Source organism: Gadus macrocephalus, chromosome 4, assembly GCF_031168955.1.
Source record: "Gadus macrocephalus chromosome 4, ASM3116895v1".
In the NCBI taxonomy this organism is placed as follows: domain Eukaryota; kingdom Metazoa; phylum Chordata; class Actinopteri; order Gadiformes; family Gadidae; genus Gadus; species Gadus macrocephalus.
The window spans coordinates 32,944,460-32,967,577 of record NC_082385.1 but is presented as its reverse complement, the minus strand read 5'-3'; the positions used below and the strand labels follow the sequence as shown (position 1 = coordinate 32,967,577).

Here is a 23,118-nt window from a genome sequence, read left to right as displayed (position 1 = left end):
ACTTTTTACTTTTACAGTGTTAGATCAGAAGGTCGTGTTGCTGGGTTATTTTAAACAGACCTGAAAAGCTGAAACTAACCTGCACTTGGCGTGTTTGAATCTGAGATCAATCTATACACACACAAGGCCTCACGCATTTGAAATGAGTCAGAAATTAGATTCTCACTTTCGTTTTAAAAATTAATACAAAACTGTCTTGAGTCTCTCATGATGTTTTTGGATATATAATAAGAATCAACTCATAAGTAACAGCAAGAAATTGATATAGCAAAAGTGTATTTGACAATTCCACCACTCTCTGAATTAGAATTATGATGTAGAGTGACAGGGTGTACAGGCCTTAAATAATCCCTCCGTTTCAAGATGCCTTATATCATGTTAAAATGTATGTGCCACCCCAAAATAATCTCTGGTCTCACCCTGGCCATCCCACTGAAAATGTTCTTGCTCGACCACTGAGCTCTTCATGTATTGGTCGCACCCGTACGGCTTCCCGCCGGAGTGAGTCCTCATGTGACGCTTCAGCTTGGATTTCTCTCCGAAGCGCTTCGTGCATTGGTCACACTTGTAGGGCTTCTCCCCGGAGTGAGTCGTTATGTGTCTGTTCAGGGTGCCTTTCAGACTGAAGCGCTTCGTGCATTGGTCACACTTGTAGGGCGTCTCCCCGGTGTGAGTCCTCATGTGTGTCTTCAGGGCGGAAATATGAGTGTAGCGCTTCGTGCATTGGTCACACTTGTAGGGCTTGTCCCCGGAGTGAATCATTAGGTGGATCTTCAGGTGGCTTTTCTTTTTGAAGCGCATCGTGCATTGGTCACACCTGTAGGGCTTCTCCCCAGGGTGAGTCCACATGTGGATCTTCAGGGAGCTTTCCTTTCTGAATCGCATCGTGCATTGCTCACACTTATAGGGATTTTCCCCGGAGTGGGTCCTCATGTGGCCCTTCATGTGGCTTTTCAGACTGAAGCTCATCGTGCATTGGTCACACTTGTAGGGCTTCTCCCCGGAGTGAGTCCTCATGTGGACCTTCAGCGCCCCGTTCTGACTGAAGCACTTGATGCAGTGGGCACACTTGTACGGCTTCTCCCCGGAGTGAGTCCTCATGTGGACCTTCAGGGACCCGCTCTGACTGAAGCGCTTTGTGCATTGGTCACACCTGAACGGCTTCTCCCCGGAGTGAGTCCTCATGTGGACCTTCAGGTAGCCTTTTCGACTGAAGCACATCATGCATTGGTCGCACACGTACGGCTCCTCGTGGGTGTGGATCATATTGGCATTGTTGGGAATAACCTTGCCACCCAAGACACCGGGCCGGCCCATGCGGCCGCCCTGATGCCCAGTCAGCTCCTCAAGGTGGACGAGCCTCACGCTGCAGTTCAGGCTCTTGGCCAAGCTGTGGTCAGCGGACAGCGAGCTCAAGGCCTCAGGTTCTGACGCGGCAAAGAGGGTGTCATGGCCGTCCACCGCCAGTGAGCCCTCCCCTTGTCCGTAGACGCCCAGGATCCGCAGCTCCCCGCTGTTACTTGACATGTGGGAGGAGCCAGGGGCGTCAACACGCAGACTCTCCGAGGTGGCGCCGCGCTGCGTGCTGCAGTCTCTGATGTCAATGCCGTCTTCTTCAGAGAGGAAAGCAAAAATAATGGTATTAATTCATTATTTGCACAAAGGGATCCAGTATGTACTTTGTACATACTGGATGTGTGTGTATTGGAAGAATTATATTTTGACATTCTTTCTTACTTCTTTTAGTTGATTATGCATTTTCCTTGTCCCCCTTTGGGTTATCAAGGTCTAAAGGCTCCAGTTGAGAAGGCACCACTACGTCTCCACCTTTTAAGGATGTGGGGAGGTCATAAAGACACAGCCCAGGTCACCTGTTGTTGCCTCATCACATGTTTTACCAATACTGTAGTTATAATGGGAGTCAGCTGATTCAGCATTCCTGACACCTGTCTGCCATGAAGAAGATGAAAATAATTCTACTGTAAACTGTACAAGTAGTCCTCGTGCTTTAGCAGGGCTCTGGTCATGATGCTTTTCAAAAGAGGACCAGGCTTTTTAGCGCAGGTAGAATCGGGAGAATTCTCAACTGAGAGAATTCTCAGTTGATCCAAGTCGTTTGCTTGCATAGATGCAATGTGTATTACTAACCTCCAGCGGGCATGCCTCCACCAATATCCTCCTCAACCTTGATTGATATGGTGTCTGGGGTCTGCTGCTTTACAAATAAGAGACAAACAAGACGTATTCTTTCATTTGCACAGAATAGTTGTTAATCCCCACTTATGACACATTGAATCATAAAGGTGTGTGCTTTCTAAGGGTGTGTGCTGCTGGAGTTGTAACAGAGGAAGCCACTCATTTGGATGGTGAATGCGAAGATGATATCTAACCTGCACACTCAGCCGCTCGCGGCAGACCAGCCGCTCGCCGCGCTCCAGGCTCTTAACCACACTGTGATCCGCAGACAGGAGAAAAAAAGAACACAGTAATTGTTTTGATACATTATTTGCATAAAGGGAGGCATTGTGTATTTGTACACGTAACAGCAACTCTTGAAATATATGCGTCTGTAACATTGACACAGTGGGTTTAAAATGTGTCCTGCAGACAGATTCACAGTTTTGGAGAGGGACGTCTCCTCCAGCAACCTCCTCCCTAGACTCACAGCTTAAGCCGGTGACCAGGTGAAGGAAACTCAACGTACACCAGCGCAAAATGATCTGAGCACAACATGACATGCGAGACAAGCGCAAATATTCTATTTTGACAATAAAAAGCGACAACGTTTTCTTCCTTGTAAGCTGATCAGCTGTGTTAAATGTTGAATACATTCAACATTTTTAACCCTTCTGGGTACTTGACTGATTCCATCTTTGAAATGCAACTCCCAAGTTTGACTCGTGTTTTATCAGAGGGCTGGTCATGATGCTTTTCAAAAGAGGACCAGGCTTTTTAGCGCAGGTAGAATCTAGCATCAGCCTAGAATCTATGCTTTCTAGAATCTACTACATCAAAGAAAAAGAAGACTCAATGTGGAAAGTACATACCTTCACTTGTAAAATGGGGCTGCAAAGTCTTTAAGGATAGCTGTGTGCCTACAGTATGCGTTACCAGGTGGTCTGTCTGGCAGGCAACATCCCTTGAGCTGCTGAATGGAAGCACTTGATGTAATGTCCTGTGTAGAGACAAGGTCAAATAAGTACTCAATGTATTACTTTGTATGTATTCCAGGTGCAAGTTATAAGAAGATATAAGATAAGCATGTTTAGTGAATTAGATTAGCCTAATACTTTATTATAAAATGATATATATGAAAATATAGCACATGATTTATTTGTTTACATATTTTAACGTTCATACATCTTACAAGTTCATTTCATCATCTCAATACAATGACATCAAGCTCTTCAGAATTCTGCCAATAACCCTTTGATTTGAATCAGGCGTGAAGGGGAAAACATGAGTGGGCTATGCATTTAGGAAGAGTTAACCGGCCATTTATCACCTCATCAGTAAAATGCTAGAACTACTGCGGTCCAGTGGCCGGTAAAATACAGTTGTATTCGTTTGTTGTATGGTGAGCAGACATTGTAAAACATTGCATTCCCTTGGTTTCCAAGCAGCAGAGATCAGCGACTGTACCCCCTTTGTTGAATTGTGCCCATTCTCGTATGATGCCCCTTGCTTGCTTAGATTCTCGTGTGATGAGCTCCCTGGCTTGCAGAGGTAAACACTCATTCAGATGATCGGTGATCCACATAACAAAGAAGTGTACAACACTCGCGTTACAGTGTGTGTATTTACACGCATACCTGATGCCATCTACCTTTACATTAGCTACAGTAACTGGGCTGTTAGCTGTAGAGCTAATGCTACAGCTACATAATAAGGGTAACAAGGTAACCACATACAGTAAAGCAACACAATGCTATAGAATAAGTTGACTTACTTTTTCGAGGTTTGTAGCTGAGCCAAGGAGGTTTGTTACTGAGCTAGACTTGCTTTTCCAACATTGAGCAAGTCTAGCTCTGCATTGGCCCAAGTTGAGGAGGCAGTAGTCAGTGAAATGTTTTGCGCAGACTGGCGCATTTCCAGTGACAATGCAATTAACCCACTGCTTCTTCCGAGGCTTGGATGAAGGAATTCAAAAACAGACTTGTGTTGATTTCTACATCCAAACACTGAGCTCTCTCAAGGGAAGAATGTGGCACGCCACTCACACGGTCGTAGCTCATTTTCTCATGGGCGGTCGAGCCAGAATCTCCTTCTTTTGAGTTTATTTGGCGGTTGGCAAACTAATAGGGTGCATTACCGCCACCTACTGTTTGGTTTAGAGCTTCGATGGAGGTTATGCGTTATGCAAAAGAACTAAAGTAAATAAACAAAATCATATAAATAGAAAACAACAGATACAATTATATGTCAAATAAACCTGTTGCTTTTAGATAAGTCATTACATGTTTCCATGCTGGTGGTCTCAGTGTGGAAAAGGAGAGTAAACCCTCTAAGGCAGGGATGGGCAACTTTCATGATAAAGAGGGACACATTTTTCATCATAACCATCGGAGGGCCACATGACTGCACACTTCAAATAAACGTGAGCTGAGAGAAGCTACACAATTTTGAATTTGGTAGATTTCCTGTATTCTGGTGCATCTTGGGGATGGCCACTACCTAAAAAATCATCCAGAATCATAACCTATCTACGGTATATTAATTGAACCAACATACATTCATTGCATGTTTTCCATTCTCAAACAGCCACATGAATGGTCAGTATTTTTATCAGTGCAAAGGGCTCACATACATCATCATTCAATGAAGTCAAAAAACTGAAAAACAGTGGCCCAACATTAAGTGCAACAACTCAATGAACTCAAACCCAACAAGCAGTTGTAGTAGTTGTAGTGGCGACTAAAGTGGATATCTTTAATGACTGATATCTAGACGCATGGGTTTGCCTTCAAATTCTATGAATTCTTCTCATCTTTCTTGACTGAGTTTTCTATAACTCGATCAATCATTATTATTCTTTTTTTTTTTTTTTTTTTTTATTATGTGCGGGCCTGACTGAGTGAGGATGCGGGCCGCCAGTTGCCCATCCCTGCTGTAGACCATACATTACTTCTGGACAGGTTAGAAAACTGGGTGGGGCTTTCAGGCACAGTTTTAAATTGGTTCAGGTCCTGCCTACAAAATAGGAACTACTTTTTTCCATTTACGACTTTGTATCAGAATCAACCAACGTGACATGTGGAGTCCCACAATGTTCGATTTTAGGACCCTCTTTATTCAACATCTACATGCTCCCACTAGGGCAAATCATGCAAAATAGCAATATATCTTCAGGTCGGTTTCCAAACTGAAGCGCTTCGTGCATTGGTCACACTTGTAGGGCTTCTCCCTGCGGTGAGTCTTCAGGTGGCTCTTCAGCTGTGATGTCCGACCGAAGCGCTTCGTGCATTGGTCACACTTGTAGGGCTTCTCGCTGGAGTGAGTCATCATGTGGCGCTTCAGGCTGCAACGATCTATGAAGCGCGTCGTGCATTGGTCACACATGTAGGGCCTCTCGTCGGAGTGAGTCCTCATATGGATCATCAGTTGGTTTTTCGAAAAAAATTGCTTCCTGCATTGGTCACACTCGTAGGGATTCTCCCCGGTGTGAGTCATCACGTGGAGCTTCAGGTCCCTTGTCACACTGAAGCTCATCCTGCATTGGTCACACTCGTAGGGATTCTCATCGGAATGAGTCTTCATGTGGTTCTTCAGGTCGCATTGCTGCATGTAGCGCTTCGTGCATTGGTCACACTTGTAGGGCTTCTCCCCAGAGTGAGTCCTCATGTGGATCTTCAGGTTGCCTTTCCGACCGAAGCGCTTCTTGCATTGGTCACACTTGTAGGGCTGCTCCCCGGAGTGAGTCCTCATGTGGCGCTTCAGGTGACATTTCTTACGGTAGCGCATCGTGCATTGGTCACACTTGTAGGGCTTCTCTCCGGAGTGAATCCTCATGTGGGTGTTCAGGTGGCCTCTCAGACTGAAGCGCTTCATGCATTGGTCACACTTGTAGGGCTTCTCCCCAGAGTGAGTCCTCATGTGGACCGTCAGGGAGCATTGCCATTTGAAGCGCCTCATGCATTGGTCGCACCCGTACTGCTTCTCGTCCGCGTGGTTCCTCATGTGGACGATCATATTGGCCTCGTTGGGAACAACCTTTCCACACAAGACACCGGGCCGGCCCTTGCGGCCGCCCTGATGCCCAGTCAGCTCCTCAAGGCGGACGAGCCGTACGCTGCAGTTCAGGCTCGTCTTGGCCACGCTGTGGTTAGCGGACAGCGAGCTCAAGGCCTCCGGTTCTGACTTAACGAGGAGGGTGTCAAGGCAGTCCACCGCCAGTGGGCCCTCCCCTTGTCCGTGGACGCTCAGGATCTTCAGCTCCTTGCTGTGACTGGCCATGCGGGAGGAGCCAGGGGCGTCCACACGCAGACTCTCCGAGGTGGCGCCGCGCTGCGTGCTGCGGTCTCTAATGTCACTGCCGTCTTCTTGAGTGAAGAAAACAAAGACAGAGAAAGTAAAGGTTTTAATACATTATTTGCACAAAGGGATCCAGTATGTAATATGTACATACTTGTGTGTGTATTGGAAGAATTATATTTTGACATTCTTTCTAACTTCTGCAGTTATTATTATTATTATTATTCATGCATTTTCCTAGTCCCCCTTGGGGGGGGTCAAGGGTCAAAGGCTCCAGCTGAGAAGGCACCGCTACGTCTCGGCCTTTTAAGGATGTGGGGAGGTCATAAAGACACAACCCAGGTCATCTGTTGTTTCCTATCACCCGTTTTACCAATACTGTAGTTATACTGGGAGCTGATTCAGCATTCGTGACACCTTTTTGCCATGAAGAAGATGTAAATCATTCTACTATGAAAGGGATGGGCACGCACATAATTTCTATAAAAAAAAGAAAAAAAAGAATCGAGTTACAGAAAACTTGGTTAAGAAAGAAGAAAAGCTGAGTATCTGTTCATAAAATTCAAAGGCAAACCCATGTGTCTAGTGTGCTTAGAAGCGATATCAGTCATGAAGGATTTCCACTTAAGTCGCCACGACAACTACTACAACTGCCCAGAAGTGAATAACATGCTTGTTGGGTTTGAGTTCATTGAGTTGTTGGGCCACTGTTTTTCAGTTTTGTGACATCATTGAATGATGATGTATGTGAGCCCTTTGTACTGATCAAATTACTAACCAATCATGTGGCTGTTGAGCATGGAATACATGAAATGAATGTATGTTGGTTCAATCACCATACCATACATAGGTTATGAATCTGGAAGATTTTGTAGGTAGTGGCCATCCCCAAAATGCACCAGAATACAGGAAATCATTTCCAACAAATTCAATGTGCAGCTTCTCTCAGTTTACGTCTGGTTGAAGTGCACAGTCACATGGCCCTCTGATGGTGAAGATGAAGAATTGTGGCCCTCTTTATCATGAAAGATGCCCATCCCTGTACTATGAACTGTATAAGTAGCATTCGTGTTTTAGCAGGGCTCTGGTCATGCTTCTCAAAAGATGACCAGGCTTTTTAGCGCAGGTAGAATCGAGTACATTCTCAGTTGATCCAGGTTGTTTTCTTGCATAGATGCAATGTGTATTACTAACCTACGGCGGGCATGCCTCCACCAATATCCTCTTCAACCTTGATTGAAATGGTGTCTGGGGTCTGCTGCTTTCCACATAAAGAAGGAAACACACACAATACATATTCTTTAATTTGCACAGAATAGTTATTAATCCCCACTTACGACACATTGAATCATAAAGGTGTGGGCTTTCAATGGGTCTGTTTTAGAGTTGTAACAGAGGAAGCCTCTCTTTTGGAGGGTGAATGAGAAGATGATTTCCAACCTGCACACTCAGCTCCTCACGGCAGACCAGCCGCTCGCCGCGCTCCAGGCTCTTGGCCGCGCTGTGGTCCGCAGACAGCGAGTTCAGGGCCTCCACTTCTGACACGGTGAAGAGGGTGTCATGGCCGTCCGTCGCCAGAGGGCCCTCCCTTTTTACGTCGACGCTCAGGAACTTCAGCTCCTCGCTGTGACTGGACATGTGGGAGGAGCCAGGGGCGACCACACCCAGACACTCTGAGGTGGCGCCGCGCTGCGTGCTACGGTCTCCAAAGGCATCGCAGTCTTCTGCAGAGGGACAAAAAGACAGAAAGTAAATGTTTTAGTACATTGTTTGCATAAAAGGAGGAAATGTGTATTTGTACACGTGAAAGGAACTATTTAAATGTATGTACATCTAACCTTTACAAAGAGGGTTTAAAATGTGTATAGCAGGCACAGAATCAAAGTTTTGGAGAGGGATGTCTCCTCCAGCACCCTCCCCCCTAGACTCAAAGCTCAAGCAGGTGACCAGGTGATGGACACTCAACGAACACCAGCGCAAAATGATCTGAGCACAACCTGACATGCGAGGCAAGTGCAGGACTCGTGTCCAGCCCTGGATCAGAATCCAGAGAGGCTTTAAATGTATTCTACCATTAGATATACAGGCCTAATAATAATCATAGTTTACCATAGAATATAATCATTAATTTCTACCACACGCCTTATGAAAATTTCAGCTATGTTTAACCGGTACCTAGTGTCCTTCAATTAACACTACTACAGTATAAAATCAATCAATGTATGGGCCAGATCGTCAGAAGATTCTAGTGTTCATTTTCGGTTTTCGGCCGAAATACTTTTATCACCGAAACAACACGGCCGAAACAGAAATTTGTGATGGTGCAAACAAAAAGTGCGGCCAGCACACGCTTGTCTGGATAAGCAATATATGTCTGCGGTGTGAACATTTTTTCAATGTTTCTGAGAAAGACCCACATATAGCGATTAGCAAAAATTGCAATGCCTTGATTTCAATGAATTTAGTACTTTGAAGAAAGTAGTCCAATCCGGATCACTTTTAACTCACGTGGTAACTATGAACCAAAAGGCAGGGAATACCGAGAAAAATACCATACCGAAAAATTTACTTTTTAATAAACAATCTGTACACTTACAAAGTTCTCAATGCCTCGTTTTATATGCCAAGACCCTTATTATACTACCAAATAAGTGTCAGGCTACTTCTAGCCTTTTAAGTGGTTTAAAATAGCGATTTCGTTTTTACCATAACCACTACCGCCTTCGTTCCAAGATTATAGCGTTTTGATAGAATCAGCTAAAAACAGCCAACTGAAGAAAGCGTCTATATGCGTTTTTTGTGCTCCAAAATGAACGTGAATGAATGGGCGTGTACTTAGGCATTAACCGCAAAACTGCGATCTGACTATTTTGCTTATTCCTGCCGCATTGGCTGTCAGGTAAATCCATATCAGAAATGTTTATTTTATTTTTTTAATTAAAAAAATAAATTAAAAATATGAATTATTTTTTTCATATCGAGCATTTATGTCTAATGCTTATCGTCGTCATCAATGTGAGATTTATCGCGATTAATAATCGTAATCGAGTTATCGCCCAGCCCTATCCAGCAGTGCTTTGCAAACTACCTGGCCATGTTGTTGCTTGTTCAACAATAAAGTCATACTTGCTCCGGACTCCTAAATTCCTCATGCTCTCCTAGTTAGTTGAAGTGATAGAATTCGGTTATTTTGTACCACATAAGCAGCACAGTAGTCAGGTAGCTATTTAAAGCTATACAAAACGGCGCAATTTCTTCATTTATGTAAAGCATTATGAAAAAATGTGCATGCACGCTAAAGCATTAAAAATAATAATTTCCCCTCTAGGGTAAGCCCCGGATGTTTCAGAAACCTAGAAACGCCCCTGCTCATCAGTTAAACACAATAACTACTGCAGTCCCGTAGCTGGTAAAAGACAGTTGTATTCGTTTGTAGTAGGGTGAGCAGACATTCTTAAAGAATCGGAACATTCCCTTGGTATCCAAGTAGTAGAGATCAGTGCCTGTACCCCCTTTGTTGAATTGTGCCCATTCTCGTGTGATTCCCCTGGTTTGAACTTTGCAGAGGTGCACGCTCTCAGTCAGAACGTCGATCCAAATAAAGAAGTGGACAACACTCGCGTTACAGTGCGTTTGTGTGTGTTCACACACATTCCTGATGCCATCTACTTTTGCATTAGCGACAGTAGGCTATTAGCTGGAGAGCTAATGCTACAGCAACATTATAAGGGTAAGGTAACCATATAAAGTAAACCAACAACATGATATAGTCTGGGTTGACTTACTTGTCCGAGGTTTGTAGGTAGCTGAGCCGAGGAGAGTTTGTACTGATCAGACGTTGAGCAAGTCCAGTGCCGTGTTCCAATATCCATACTATCAGTACTTACTTAGTTTGAGTACGTAGGGCAAAGGACATCTATTATCATAGACGGAGCATCGAGCGCTACTGGCGCTGACGAGACGAGACCCATGACGAGACAGGGGCTGCCATCTTGGAGTGGTCATCCGCTCCACTCTGTGTAATCCGTTTGGCTGGAGCAATTAACTGTCGGTGCATTTCATTAATCATACCTCACTGAATACTTCTGATTTCCATGCGTTTTTATTGTCATACGTGGACACATGGTTTGGCGTGTTTTATTATTCATAGTTGGCTTAACAGTAATATAATATTCTGATATGCTATAAGTGACCAGACGTCCGAGATCTAAACTGGGAACATAATCTCCGAGAAGGGGAAAAAAACTATTTTTAAATTGAAGAAACAATATATGATTAGGCTATATATATCCTACATAAACCATGTATGAATACATACGATATCTATATATCTTACCTTATAGACTGTATCTCTGACTGTTGCTGCAGCAGCAGAGTTTATTCTGTCATGACACTTTGTGTTGATATTTTATTTTTACTTTTATTATCAACATTCTTTCCTTAAATTATTAGGGTTAGGGTTATTATATCAGCTAAAACCACCAATCTGTTTCACTGGATTCAGATTTCAGATAAACCCAAATTCTGTCTTACTACCCAACAATGTCAGTATGGGCCTATTTGAATATTGTTACTTGAATGACTCCATTATATCATGGTTACAATTATACTGTGAAGAAAGTACACAAGGACTGTGAGGAGGCGGTCGGGGAGGCTTATGAGGCACTGCAAGGCTGCTTTGAGGTGCATGGCCTGCACTCTCTGAGCCCCACAGGGAGACATTGATGGGCTCACAGAGTGCATCACGGACTATATCAACTTCTGTGTGGACTGCAATGTCCCTGCTCGGACTGTTACCTGTTATGCCAACAATGAGCCGTGGATCCCCAAGGACATTAAGGCCATCCTGAATGAAAAGAAGATGGGCGTTCAGAGATGGCAACCGTGATGAGGTGAGGAGAGTACAGGTGGTACTCAAACTTGCAATCAAGGAGGCAAAAGGCAGATACAGGAGAAAGCTGGAGAATAAACTCCAGCAAAACAACACGAGGGATGTGTGGAGTGGTATGAGAAACATCACTGGGTTCCAGAAGACGGGTGGCATGGGGTTGGAGTGTGGACCGGGCCAATGAACTGAACCTATTTTTCAATAGGTTTGATACTGCGGCCCCTCCCCCACAAGACTCTTCTGCTGGCTGCCCAACACCGACTGCCACTCCACCTCCCCCTACTCCTTCTGCCCCTTTTTTACACCGCACATGTAGCTCGACTCGACTCGACACGACTCGACACGGTAGCAGCACGGGTCATTTTCCACCGCTAATAGTACCTCCTGGACGTGGGCGGGGTCGGCTGCGCGAAAGGGCCGTGACGTATTTTTGTACGCGACGCAAACAACACCTACACAAACCACACATGGGACAGAACCCACATAACAACAATGGAGGACATCGATGCGATGGTATTCGTGCTGCTCGGTCTGGTGCTTTCTGTCAGACACAAAAGAGAAGAGAGTCAGAGAAGGCTGCACGCGGCGAGACAAAATACACTGGAAAAGTCCCGGAGAGTGTTGGAGTATATACAACAGTGTGAAGCCGAAGATGAGAGGAATCAAGCCTCCAAGAAAAGACGCATCCAGGTAAGCTAACTGTTGCTAATGCTAGCTAGCTCGTACAAAATAAGTCCAGTGTGCAACGTTTTAATGATTGCAAGCCATTTCTATAAGTACTAAAATCTGTAGCATGTGTGTGTGTGTGTTTCAGATGCTACTCTCGTCACAACATTTCCGCCGCAAACCGTCGGTCTGGGCGCACAACCGATCCTAGGAATGTGGATGTGACTGGATGTGATTGTTCCCGGCTTCACAAACGAGCAGTGGGTGGAGAACTCCAGGATGTCTGAAGAAACGTTTGGCTTCTTGTCCAACTAACTGCGTCCAGTTTTGGAGCGGCAAGACACCAATTTCCGCGGATGTGTGCCCCTGAAGAAAAGAGTGGCCATTGCACTGTGGAGGCTCGCTACTGGCTCTGAGTATAGGAGTATCGGACCTCTTTTTGGAGTCAGCATCACAACTGTGTGCCGGTGTGTGCAGGATTTTTGTGCTGCAGCAGAGACATTGTTGGTCGCCGGAACAAATCCGTTCTCCGGACGAGGTGAAGTTCCGCGAAATGGCTACCTACATTGAGAACAGGTGGGGGCTCCCACACTGTGTTGGTGCGATCGATGGATCCCACATACCAATCCTTGCACCACAGGACTATCACTGTGACTTCTTCAGCCGTAAAGGCTGGCACTCCATCCTCCTCCAAGGTGTTGTCGATGGAAAGGGGCTGTTTTGGAAGGTGTTTGCTGGACTGGCAGGGAGCATGCATGGTGACCGAGTTGGATGTACAACCAGCAGAGCCTGGGGTGGCAGTGGCACAGGATGTAGAGGGCATCAATGTACGGGAGGGTCTAATGCAGTTCTTGTTGGCGAATAATCAGGGCCGGCCCGAGGCATAAGCGATACAAGCGGGCGCTTGGGGCCTCCTGACCGCCAGGGGGCCCCCTATCGGAAAAAAAAATATATAATTAAAAATAATTAAAAATAATAATAATAATAATATTAAATAACTTAAACAAGTGACCTGATTGAATGAAATAAAGAATACATCTATACAAGAAAATTCTGATTTTACGATCAATATATCTGCCAGCGTTCGAGTCATGCATATCAACTGCGTGCTCAATCTGCTGACAGATAATTTGCGGTCATAGACAGACACGGCATAATACTCAAGGTTAAGTTGGAAGGGACATATACTGTATAAGCATGTCATCTAAAAGGACGTATCTCTCTCAACTTTAAAAAAAAATACAAATGCTGTTGTATTTAATTATTTTACAATTTAACTTCAGTAAACCACACTTGATGCTTCACTTTGAATATGAAAGTTTAAAATAAATCTGTGATCTAAGTGCCCTCTAAGGTTAAAAGGTGACTGTTTTGGTGTAAATAACGACTATAATAATACAGGGGTCTATCAAGGGACAAAAGTCTAGAATATTTTTGGCATGAGAGCAACTGAATGAGCCTTCCAGGCCCAAGAGGTCAAGGGGCACTGAAGCCCAAGCCCAAGTCACCATCTCAATAAGTCAAAAAGCAAAATGCTATGAATATGCTTAAATTTAGGTATTTCCCTTCTCCAGCTGGCCATATAAAAAATACAGGAAATCACATCTACGTAATTCAGTATTAATACAATTGATAATGTCAATTAATTCATTGTCAAATCATTGTAGTGTGACATTTTTGTCAATAATCGTTGAGCGCAAATGACTCCGCTAGGTGGGAGGGGGGGCCCCAATATCAAATTCTGCTTAGGGCCCCCGAAAGGCTTGGGCCGGCCCTGCGAATAATTAACATGTTAGAATACATTTTGAATTTGCCATGCAGGTATACACTTCACATGTTGTATGTTATTGTGAGAACATTAAACTTTTGTACTTTTCATACATGTCTCCACTTTTGTTTTATCATATTTGTAAAGGTTACCAAGATTTACTGGCATTAAATGCTAAAAGATTAAAACATTCAAGAAAAATCTAGTATAACATTTGATGGGAAAATACTAGAGCTGTCAGTTAAACGCGTTATTAACGGCGTTAACGCAAACCAATTTTAACGGCGTTAAAAAAATATCGCGCGATTAACGCAACTCTTTTAAAGATTTTTTGTTTTTTTGTTTTTTTGCTCAAAACAAATAAGCAGTAGCCTGACTGCTATGTTCAAATGACATTTGTTCAAAGCAGTCGTTTAATTGCACTATAGAATCTTTTTTTGTATCGTCCTGTTTTGATCAGTATATGCCAATGTTATCAATAAAAAATCATTTGCACAAGGCAAGCCGATGCAAATCACCATGTTGATAAGAGAATTAAAATGAGAAGAATTATGGAACAAAGAAATCAAGGGATATTTAGCATAGAAAAATATTTTTTAATTTATCGTGAGTTAACTATGACGTTAATGCGATTAATCACGATTAAATATTTTAATCGCTTGACAGCTCTAGAAAATACACTAGATACCTTTTTAAAAAATGTGAACTAGGTGCTGGTTCCTTTCTGAACCGTAATTAATAAATAGGGGAAAAGGACAGCACTGGTCCTATCACTACAATGAAATTGAAACATTTACACATTATTTGGTAACATCGTATGCCCTGTTTACACCTACCCGATGGTGCCCGATGGCAAAATCAGCAGCTATCGTTATAACATCGGCAAATAGCGTGGTTGCATCGGGAAACACCGTTACTCTTCCTGGGAACATCGTTAGACAACGGGAAGAAATGCTCACTGATCTGACAACATCGGCAAAGAACGAACATGTTTGTTAATTTTGGGTCTATCGGGCTTGAATTATTTTTTAAACGATTAATCTAGCGATTATTTTTCTGATGCATCGATTAATCAAACGATTAATTTTTTCAGTCCGATTCGAATTTGATTCGATTATCTCCCCATTAATTGACTGACAGCAATTTATACATGTTGATTTACATATCTGAATGAAAAAACATGAATTCCTTAACACTGCAATACATGTTTATTGCCTTTAAATTATTAACAATAAAAACAAAGCGAATCAAAAGTTGGAAAGTGTTTAGTCAGAAATGTTCAACAAATACAGGATAGAGGTGTCAAAGCATCTTGTACCCCATGTTAAAGCACCCCATTGTCCGTGTGCATGAGCATGTGCACTTCTAACCAGAGTGAGTCCTCACGTGAATCTTCAGGGCGGAGCCATGACTGAAGCGCATCCTGCATTGGTCACACCTGTAGGGCTTCTCGCCGGAGTGAGTCCTCATGTGGATCTTCAGGGTGGAGACACGACTGAAGCGCATCGTGCATTGGTCACACCTGTACGGCTTCTCGCTTGTGTGAGTCCTCATGTGGGTCTTCAGCGCAGAGCTCTGACTGAAGCGCTTCGTGCATTGGCCACACCTGTAGGGCTTCTCCCCTGAGTGAGTCCTCATGTGGATCTTCAGGGTGCCTGTCCGACTGAAGCGCTTCGTGCATTGGTCACACTTGTAGGGCTTCTCACCAGTGTGAGTCCTCATGTGGATCTTCAGGTCGCTTTTCCATTGGAAGAGCATCATGCATTGGGCGCACCTGTGCGGCTTCTCATTGGTGTTGGTACTCATGTTGACGATCATATTGGCATTGTTGGGAATAACCTTGCCACCCAAGACACCGGGCCGGCCCTTGCGGCCGCCCTGATGCCCAGTCAGCTCCTCAAGGCGGACGAGCCTCACGCTGCAGTTCAGGCTCTTGGCCACGCTGTGGTCAGCGGACAGAGAGCTCAAGGCCTCCAGTTCTGACGCGGCAAAGAGGGTGTCATGGCCGTCCACCGCCAGTGGGCCCTCCTCTTGTCCGTAGATGCTCAGGATGCGCAGCTCCCCCCTGTGACTTGACATGTGGGAGGAGCCAGGGGCGTCCACACGCAGACTCTCCGAGGTGGCGCCGCGCTGCGTGCTGCAGTCTCTGATGTCATTGCCGTCTTCATCAGAGAGGAAAACAAAGACAGAGAGAAAGTAAAGGTTTTAATTCATTATTTGCAGAAAGGGATCCAGTATGTACTATGTACATACTTGTGTGTGTATTGGAAGAATTATATTTTGACATTCTTTCTTTCTAACTTCTATTTGTTGATTATGAATGTTCCTTGTCCCCCTTTGGATGATCAAGGGTCAAAGGTTCAAGTTGAGAAGTCACCGATACGTCTCCGCCTTTTAAGGATGTGGGGAGGTCATAAAGACACAACCCAGGTCACCATACCAATACTGTAGTTATAATGGGAGTCAGAGCTGATTCAGCATTCCTGACACCTGTTTGCCATGAAGAAGATGTGAATCATTCTACTATGAATATGCATAAGTAGTCCTCGTGTTTTAGCAGGGCTCTGGTGCTTCTCAAAAGAGGACCAGGCTTTTTAGCGCAGGTAGAATCAAGTACATTCTCAGTTGATCCAGGTCGTTTGCTTGCATAGATGCAATGTGTATTACTAACCTCCAGCGGGCCAGTCTCCACCAATATCCTCTTCAACCTTGATTGAAATGGTGTCTGGGGTCTGCTGCTTTCCACATAAAGAAGGAAACACACACAAGACATATTCTTTCATTTGCAAAGATTAGTTGTGAATCCCCACTTACGACTCATTGCTTCATAAAGGTGTGGGCTTTCTAAGGGTGTGTGCTGGAGTTGTAACAGAGGAAGCCTCTCATTTGGATGCTGAATAAGAAGATGATTTCCAACCTGCACACTCAGCTCCTCGTGGCAGACCAGCCGCTCGCCGCGCTCCAGGCTCTTGGCCGCGCTGTGGTCCGCAGACAGCGAGTTCAGGGCCTCCACTTCTGACGCGGTGAAGAGGGTGTCATGGCCGTCCACCGCCAGTTGACCGTCCCCTACTTCGTGGACGATCACAATCTTCAGCTCCTCCCTGTGACTGGCCAGGTGGGAGGAGCCAGGGGCGTCCACACCCAGACTCTCCGAGGTGGCGCTGCGCTGCGTGCTACTGTCTCCAAAGGCATCGCAGACTTCTGCAGAGGGAGATTTTTTTTTTTTACAGAAATTAATTGATACACTCTTTGCATAATGCACTCTGTGCATTTGTACACGTGAAAGGAACTCTTTAAATGTACGCGTATATAACATTGACCCAGAGGGTTTAAAATGTGTCCTGCAGACGGATTCACAGTTTGGGAGAGGGATCCAGCACCCTCCCGTCGGCCCATTGTCTCCCCGCCGGAGCCCCGCTGCCCGCCGCAACGAGGCAACACAATCGCGGGTCGTTGGTGCCCCGGCGCTGCCCGCTTCCGAGACGGTGGTGCCACGTCAGCGGGTCGCGGGAGACAATCGCGGGCAACAATCCCCTTTCTACTCCATGTCATGGTTCATGTACTTCAGGGAGTCAAAGCCAAAGCTCCCTCCCCCACCCCCCTCCCCAATTCCATCTCAACCATGGCTGAGATAACCCCCACTACGAGTCTCGTTGTGGAAATACCAGAGACGTCAGAGAAACCTGACGAGTTATGCGCCACAACACCGACAGCAGAACGGTTATCCAAACAACAAAGAAGTGTACAACGGTCGTGGACCATTGTCGGGCCGCATTCTCCGGCCGGGCAAAGCAAAGAAGGGGCGGTGACCTGGCCCCTTATGACGACATATGGGGCCAAAAAGGCGGAGTAGGACACCTAGTGCTCGTTTTACACCCAAAGCCGGTTTCCCACCGCCGCGCGGCAACTCGCCGCCTCCATTCATTTCAAAGAGGGAAGGGCGGCAGAGTAGCCTGGTCCTAGCAGACCATCGTACTTCATTTCATTTGTACAGAAGGTCTGGAACTGCTCAATTGACAAACGTTCACTCACTTGGAGGCGGGTATCTGAAGAAGTTTTAAAATGATTGGATCTGCCCAGTGCCACTCTGGATCGGCCATAACCAATCGCATAGCGTTTGGTCGTGACCGGCTCCTTCACCACTAACGGAGCCAGCTGGAAAATCAAACTTTTCCCGAACCCGGTGGAGAGACGCGCCACAACATCATGGCCAGCAACAAAACTCAATAAAGCTTGTTCTTGCTCCGGCTTTAATTGATCGATTTTCGGCAGCGATCCCACAACAGACCGAATAGCTTCTCTCGTATCCTCCTCAATGGTCTTCCTCTGACTACAACTGAAACTGGCGCGCGACCTAGACGTCATCGTTCCCAGCCGCTCCCTCTGTTCGCTGATTGGACCGCCAGAAATCTGGTTAACATGGAACGCATTCATTTTAAGCAGACCCAGACCTAGTACTGAAGTGAAATGAAAATTAAGCGGAAGTAGGTAGGTGGCCGGTGCCAGGCTAGCGGCAGAGGGGAGGCGGTTACAAAAAAGGCTGTTGGACAAGGAAGGGATTGCCGCCCACGTGTACGCACACAGATTATGCCCTACAGCTCAGCTTTCCCCGTGTTGAAACTTTCGGCAGCAGCAGCAGCCGCTTTTAAAGACGCCTGGCCCTTCACACCGCCGCGCTGAACCCTCCGACAGCGCGGCGGTTATCGCGGCGGTATGCAGGCACCTAATGCCATTTCTAGCTACTGGGGGGAGTCATTGATGGTAGAAAACCTCAAAGTGAAATTTTCATGCCATGGGACCTTTAAAAAAAGATTTTTTTTATAATGAGGTAATTTATTTTCTGATAAAGCACAGAATTTTTACTTTTTACTTTTACAGTGTTAGATCAGAAGGTCGTGTTGCTGGGTTATTTTAAACAGACCTGAAAAGCTGAAACTAACCTGCACTTGGTGTCTTTGAATCTGAGATCAATCTATACACACACGAGGCCTCACGCATTTGAAATGAGTCAGAAATTAGATTTTCACTTTCGTTTTAAAAATTAATACAAAACTGTCTTGAGTCTCTGATGATGTTTTTGGATACATAGTAATAATCAACTCATAAGTAACAGCAATAAATTGATATAGTAAAAGTGTATTTGACAATTCCACACTGTCTGAATTAGAATTATGATGTAGAGTGACAGGGTGTACAGGCCTTAAATAATCCCTCCGTTTCAAGATGCCTTATATCATGTTAAAATTTATGTGCCACCCCAAAATAATCTCTGGTCTCACCCTGGCCATCCCACTGAAAATGTTCTTGCTCCTCCACTGAGCTCTTCATGTATTGGTCGCACCCGTACGACTTCTCACCGGAGTGAGTCCTCATGTGACGCTTCAGCTTGGATTTCTCTCCGAAGCGCTTCGTGCATTGGTCACACTTGTAGGGCTTCTCCCCGGAGTGAGTCGCTATGTGTCTGTTCAGGGTGCCTTTCAGACTGAAGCGCTTCGTACATTGGTCACACTTGAAGGGCGTCTCCCCGGTGTGAGTCCTCATGTGTGTCTTCAGGGCGGAAATATGAGTGTAGCGCTTCGTGCATTGGTCACACTTGTAGGGCTTCTCCCCGGAGTGAGTCATCATGTGGATCATCAGGTAGCTTTTCTTTCTGAAGCGCATCGTGCATAGGTCACACCTGTAGGGCTTCTCCCCAGCGTGAGTCCACATGTGGATCTTCAGGGAGCTTTCCTTTCTGAATCGCATCGTGCATTGTTCACACTTATAGGGATTTTCCCCGGAGTGGGTCCTCATGTGGCCCTTCATGTGGCTTTTCAGACTGAAGCTCATCGGGCATTGGTCACACTTGTAGGGCTTCTCCCCGGAGTGAGTCCTCATGTGGACCTTCAGCGCCCCGTTCTGACTGAAGCACTTGATGCAGTGGTCACACTTGTACGGCTTCTCCCCGGAGTGAGTCCTCATGTGGACCTTCAGGGACCCGCTCTGACTGAAGCGCTTTGTGCATTGGTCACACCTGAACGGCTTCTCCCCGGAGTGAGTCCTCATGTGTACCTTCAGGTAGCCTTTTCGACTGAAGCACATCATGCATTGGTCGCACACGTACGGCTCCTCGTGGGTGTGGATCATATTGGCATTGTTGGGAATAACCTTGCCACCCAAGACACCGGGCCGGCCCTTGCGGCCGCCCTGATGCCCAGTCTGCTCCTCAAGGCGGACGAGCCTCACGCTGCAGTTCAGGCTCTTGGCCACGCTGTGGTCAGCGGACAGAGAGCTCAAGACCTCCAGTTCTGACGCGGCAAAGAGGGTGTCATGGCCGTCCACCGCCAGTGGGCCCTCCCCTTGTCCGTAGACGCCCAGGATCCGCAGCTCCCCGCTGTGACTTGACATGTGGGAGGAGCCAGGGGCGTCCACACGCAGACTCTCCGAGGTGGCGCCGCGCTGCGTGCTGCAGTCTCTGATGTCAATGCCGTCTTCTTCGGAGAGGAAAGCGAAAATAATGGTATTAATTCATTATTTGCACAAAGGGATCCAGTATGTACTTTGTACACACTTTTGTGTGTTGGAAGAATTATATTTTGACATTCTTTCTTACTTCCCCACATCATCTGTTGTTGCCTCATCACATGTTTTACCAATACTGTAGTTATAATAATTCTACTGTAAACTGTACAAGTAGTCCTCGTGTTTTAGCATGGCTCTGGTCATGATGCTTTTCAAAAAAGGAGCAGGCTTTTTAGCGCAGGTAGAATCGAATTCTCAGTTGATCCAGGTTGTTTGCTTGCATATATGCAATGTGTATTACGAACCTACAGAAGGACTGCCACCACCAATATCCTCCTCAACCTTGATTGAAATGGTGTCTGGGGTCTGCTGCTTTACAAATAAGAGACAAACAAGACGTATTCTTTCATTTGCACAGAATAGTTGTTAATCCCTACTAACGACATTGAATCATAAAGGTGTGTGCTTTCTAAGGGTATGTGCTGGAGTTGTAACAGAGGAAGCCTCTCATTTGGATGCTGAATAAGAAGATGATTTCCAACCTGCACACTCAGCTCCTCGTGGCAGACCAGCTGCTCGCCGCGCTCCAGGCTCTTGGCCGCGCTGTGGTCCGCAGACAGTGAGTTCAGGGCCTCCACTTCTGACGCGGTGAAGAGGGTGTCATGGACGTCTGTCGCCAGAGGGCCCTCCCCTTTTCCGTGGACGCACAGGATCTTCATTTCCTCAGTGTGACTTGAAATGTGGGAGGAGCCAGGGGCGTCCACACCCAGACTCTCCGAGGTGGCGTCGCGCTGCGTGCTGCGGTCTACAAAGGAATCGCAGTCTTCTGCAGAAGGAGAAAAAAAGAACACAGTAATTGTTTTGATACATTATTTGCATTACGGGAGGCATCGTGTATTTGTACACGTAACAGCAACTCTTGAAATATATGTGTCTGTAACATTGACACAGAGGGTTTAAAATGTGTACTGCAGACAGATTGACAGTTTTGGAGAGGGACGTCTCCTCCAGCAACCTCCTCCCTAGACTCACAGCTTAAGCCGGTGACCAGGTGAAGGAAACTCAACGTACACCAGCGCAAAATGATCTGAGCACAACATGACATGCAAGACAAGCCCAAATATTCTATTTTGACAATAAAAAGCGACAACGTTTTCTTCCTTGTAAGCTGGAAGAAAACAGCTGTTAAATGTTAAATGTATTCAACATTCCTTAAATGTTGAATACATTCAACATTTTTAACCCTTCTGGGTACTTGACTGATTCCGTCTTTGAAATGCAACTCCCAAGATTGACTCGTGTTTTATCAGAGGGCTGGTCATGATGCTTTTCAAAAGAGGACCAGGCTTTTTAGCGCAGGTAGAATCTAGCATCAGCCTAGAATCTATGCTTTCTAGAATCTACTACATCAAAGAACAAAAAGACTTAATGTGGAAAGTACATACCTTCACTTGTAAAATGGGGCTTTAAAGTCTTTAAGGATAGCTGTGTGCCTACAGTATGCGTTTCCAGGTGGTCTGTCTGGCAGGCAACATCCCTTGAGAGAAGCTGCTGAATGTAAGCACTTGATCTAATGTCCTGTGTAGAGACAAGGTCAAATTAGTACTCAATTTATTACTTTGTATATATTACAGGTGCAAGTTATAAGAAGATATAAGATAAGCATGTTTAGTGAGTTAGATTAGCCTAATACTTTATTAAAAAATGATATATATGAAATTATATTACATGATTCATTTGTTTACATATTTTAAAGTTCATACATCTTACAAGTTAATTTCATCATCTCAATAGAGTGGCGAAGTCACGCCCCCATGAGCCCTACCGGAAGGGGCGTGACTTCGCCACTCTATACAATGACATCAAGCTCTGCAGAAATCTGCTAATAACCCTTTGATTTGAATCAGGCGTGAAGGGGAAAACATGAGTGGGCTATGCATTTAGGAAGAGTTAACCGGCCATAATTATCACCTCATCAGTAAAATGCTAGAACTACTGCGGTCCAGTGGCCGGTAAAATACAGTTGTATTCGTTTGTTGTATGGTGAGCAGACATTGTTAAACATTGCATTCCCTTGGTATCCGAGCAGCAGAGATCAGTGTCTGTACCCCCGTTGTTGAATTGTGCCCATTCTCGTGTGATGAGCCCCCTGGCTTGCAGAGGTAAACACTCATTCAGGTGATCGGTGATCCAAATAACAAAGAAGTGTACAACACTCGCGTTACAGTGTGTGTAGTTACACGCATACCTGATGCTATCTACCTTTACATTAGCGATAGTAACTGGGCTGTTAGCTATAGAGCTAATGCTACAGCTACATAATAAGGGTAACAAGGTAACCACATACAGTAAAGCAACACAATGCTATAGCGTAAATGGACTTACTTTTTCGAGGTTTGTAGCTGAGCCAAGGAGGTTTGTTACTGAGCTAGACTTGCTTTTCCGACATTGAGCAAGTCTAGCTCTGCATTGGCCCAAGTTGAGGAGGCAGTGGTCAGTGAAATGTTTTGCGCAGACTGGCGCATTTCCAGAGACAATACCATTAACCCACTGCTTCTTCCGAGGCTTGGATGAAGAAATTCAAAAACAGACTTGTGTTGATTTCTACATCCAAACACTGAGCAATTGCGAGGCTCGTTTGCGAGCCATGATGTCTCTCAAGGGAAGAATGTGGCACGCCACTCACACGGTCGTAGCTCATTTTCTCATGGGCGGTCGAGACAGAATCTCTGGGCGGGCAAAGCAGAGAAAGGGGAGGTAACCTTTCCCCGTAATATTCTTTTTTTTATTGAACATGGTCAAAAAATAATACAAATAAATTAAT

General features: G+C 45.3%; 3 protein-coding genes, 1 long non-coding RNA gene and 1 pseudogene across 10 annotated transcripts in view; 1 reads left to right on the top strand and 4 right to left on the bottom strand.

Moving 5' to 3' along the window:
* Positions 1-10,441, bottom strand: part of LOC132455356 (piggyBac transposable element-derived protein 4-like) — a 23,979-nt gene extending 13,538 nt beyond the window's left edge. The window contains exon 1 of the mRNA XM_060049188.1: positions 10,257-10,441. The gene's annotated coding sequence lies outside the window, so the exon portion shown is untranslated. The remainder of the gene's footprint in view (positions 1-10,256) is intronic.
* LOC132455506 (uncharacterized) overlaps positions 1-23,118 on the bottom strand; it is a 103,611-nt pseudogene that overhangs the window by 17,540 nt on the left and 62,953 nt on the right.
* Positions 1-23,118, bottom strand: part of LOC132455384 (zinc finger protein 782-like) — a 25,351-nt gene extending 2,233 nt beyond the window's left edge. Inside the window, exons 1-5 of one of the 7 annotated variants that reach the window (XM_060049234.1) lie at positions 22,680-23,118; positions 21,740-21,872; positions 2,391-2,451; positions 2,149-2,215; positions 420-1,613 (exon numbers count right to left, since the gene is read on the bottom strand). In XM_060049234.1, the coding sequence (XP_059905217.1) occupies positions 420-1,613; positions 2,149-2,161 (1,207 nt within the window). In that variant the 5' untranslated portion in view covers positions 2,162-2,215; positions 2,391-2,451; positions 21,740-21,872; positions 22,680-23,118. Of the gene's footprint in view, positions 1-419; positions 1,614-1,737; positions 1,828-2,148; positions 2,216-2,390; positions 2,452-3,047; positions 3,176-3,949; positions 4,203-7,665; positions 7,719-21,739; positions 21,873-22,679 lie in introns of those variants that run through there. The other 6 variants (XM_060049233.1, XM_060049232.1, XM_060049231.1 and 3 more) reach the window with 6 other exon arrangements.
* LOC132455435 (uncharacterized) lies at positions 11,745-13,903 on the top strand. Its single transcript, XR_009525217.1, has 3 exons — positions 11,745-12,049; positions 12,174-12,872; positions 13,787-13,903. It is a non-coding gene; the product is annotated as an uncharacterized LOC132455435 (long non-coding RNA).
* Positions 14,983-23,118, bottom strand: part of LOC132455358 (zinc finger protein 845-like) — a 43,280-nt gene continuing 35,144 nt past the window's right edge. The window contains exons 2-5 of the mRNA XM_060049191.1: positions 19,073-20,266; positions 16,711-16,994; positions 16,465-16,528; positions 14,983-15,955 (exon numbers count right to left, since the gene is read on the bottom strand). Of these exons, the coding sequence (XP_059905174.1) occupies positions 15,159-15,955; positions 16,465-16,528; positions 16,711-16,994; positions 19,073-20,266 (2,339 nt within the window). The 3' untranslated portion in view covers positions 14,983-15,158. The remainder of the gene's footprint in view (positions 15,956-16,464; positions 16,529-16,710; positions 16,995-19,072; positions 20,267-23,118) is intronic.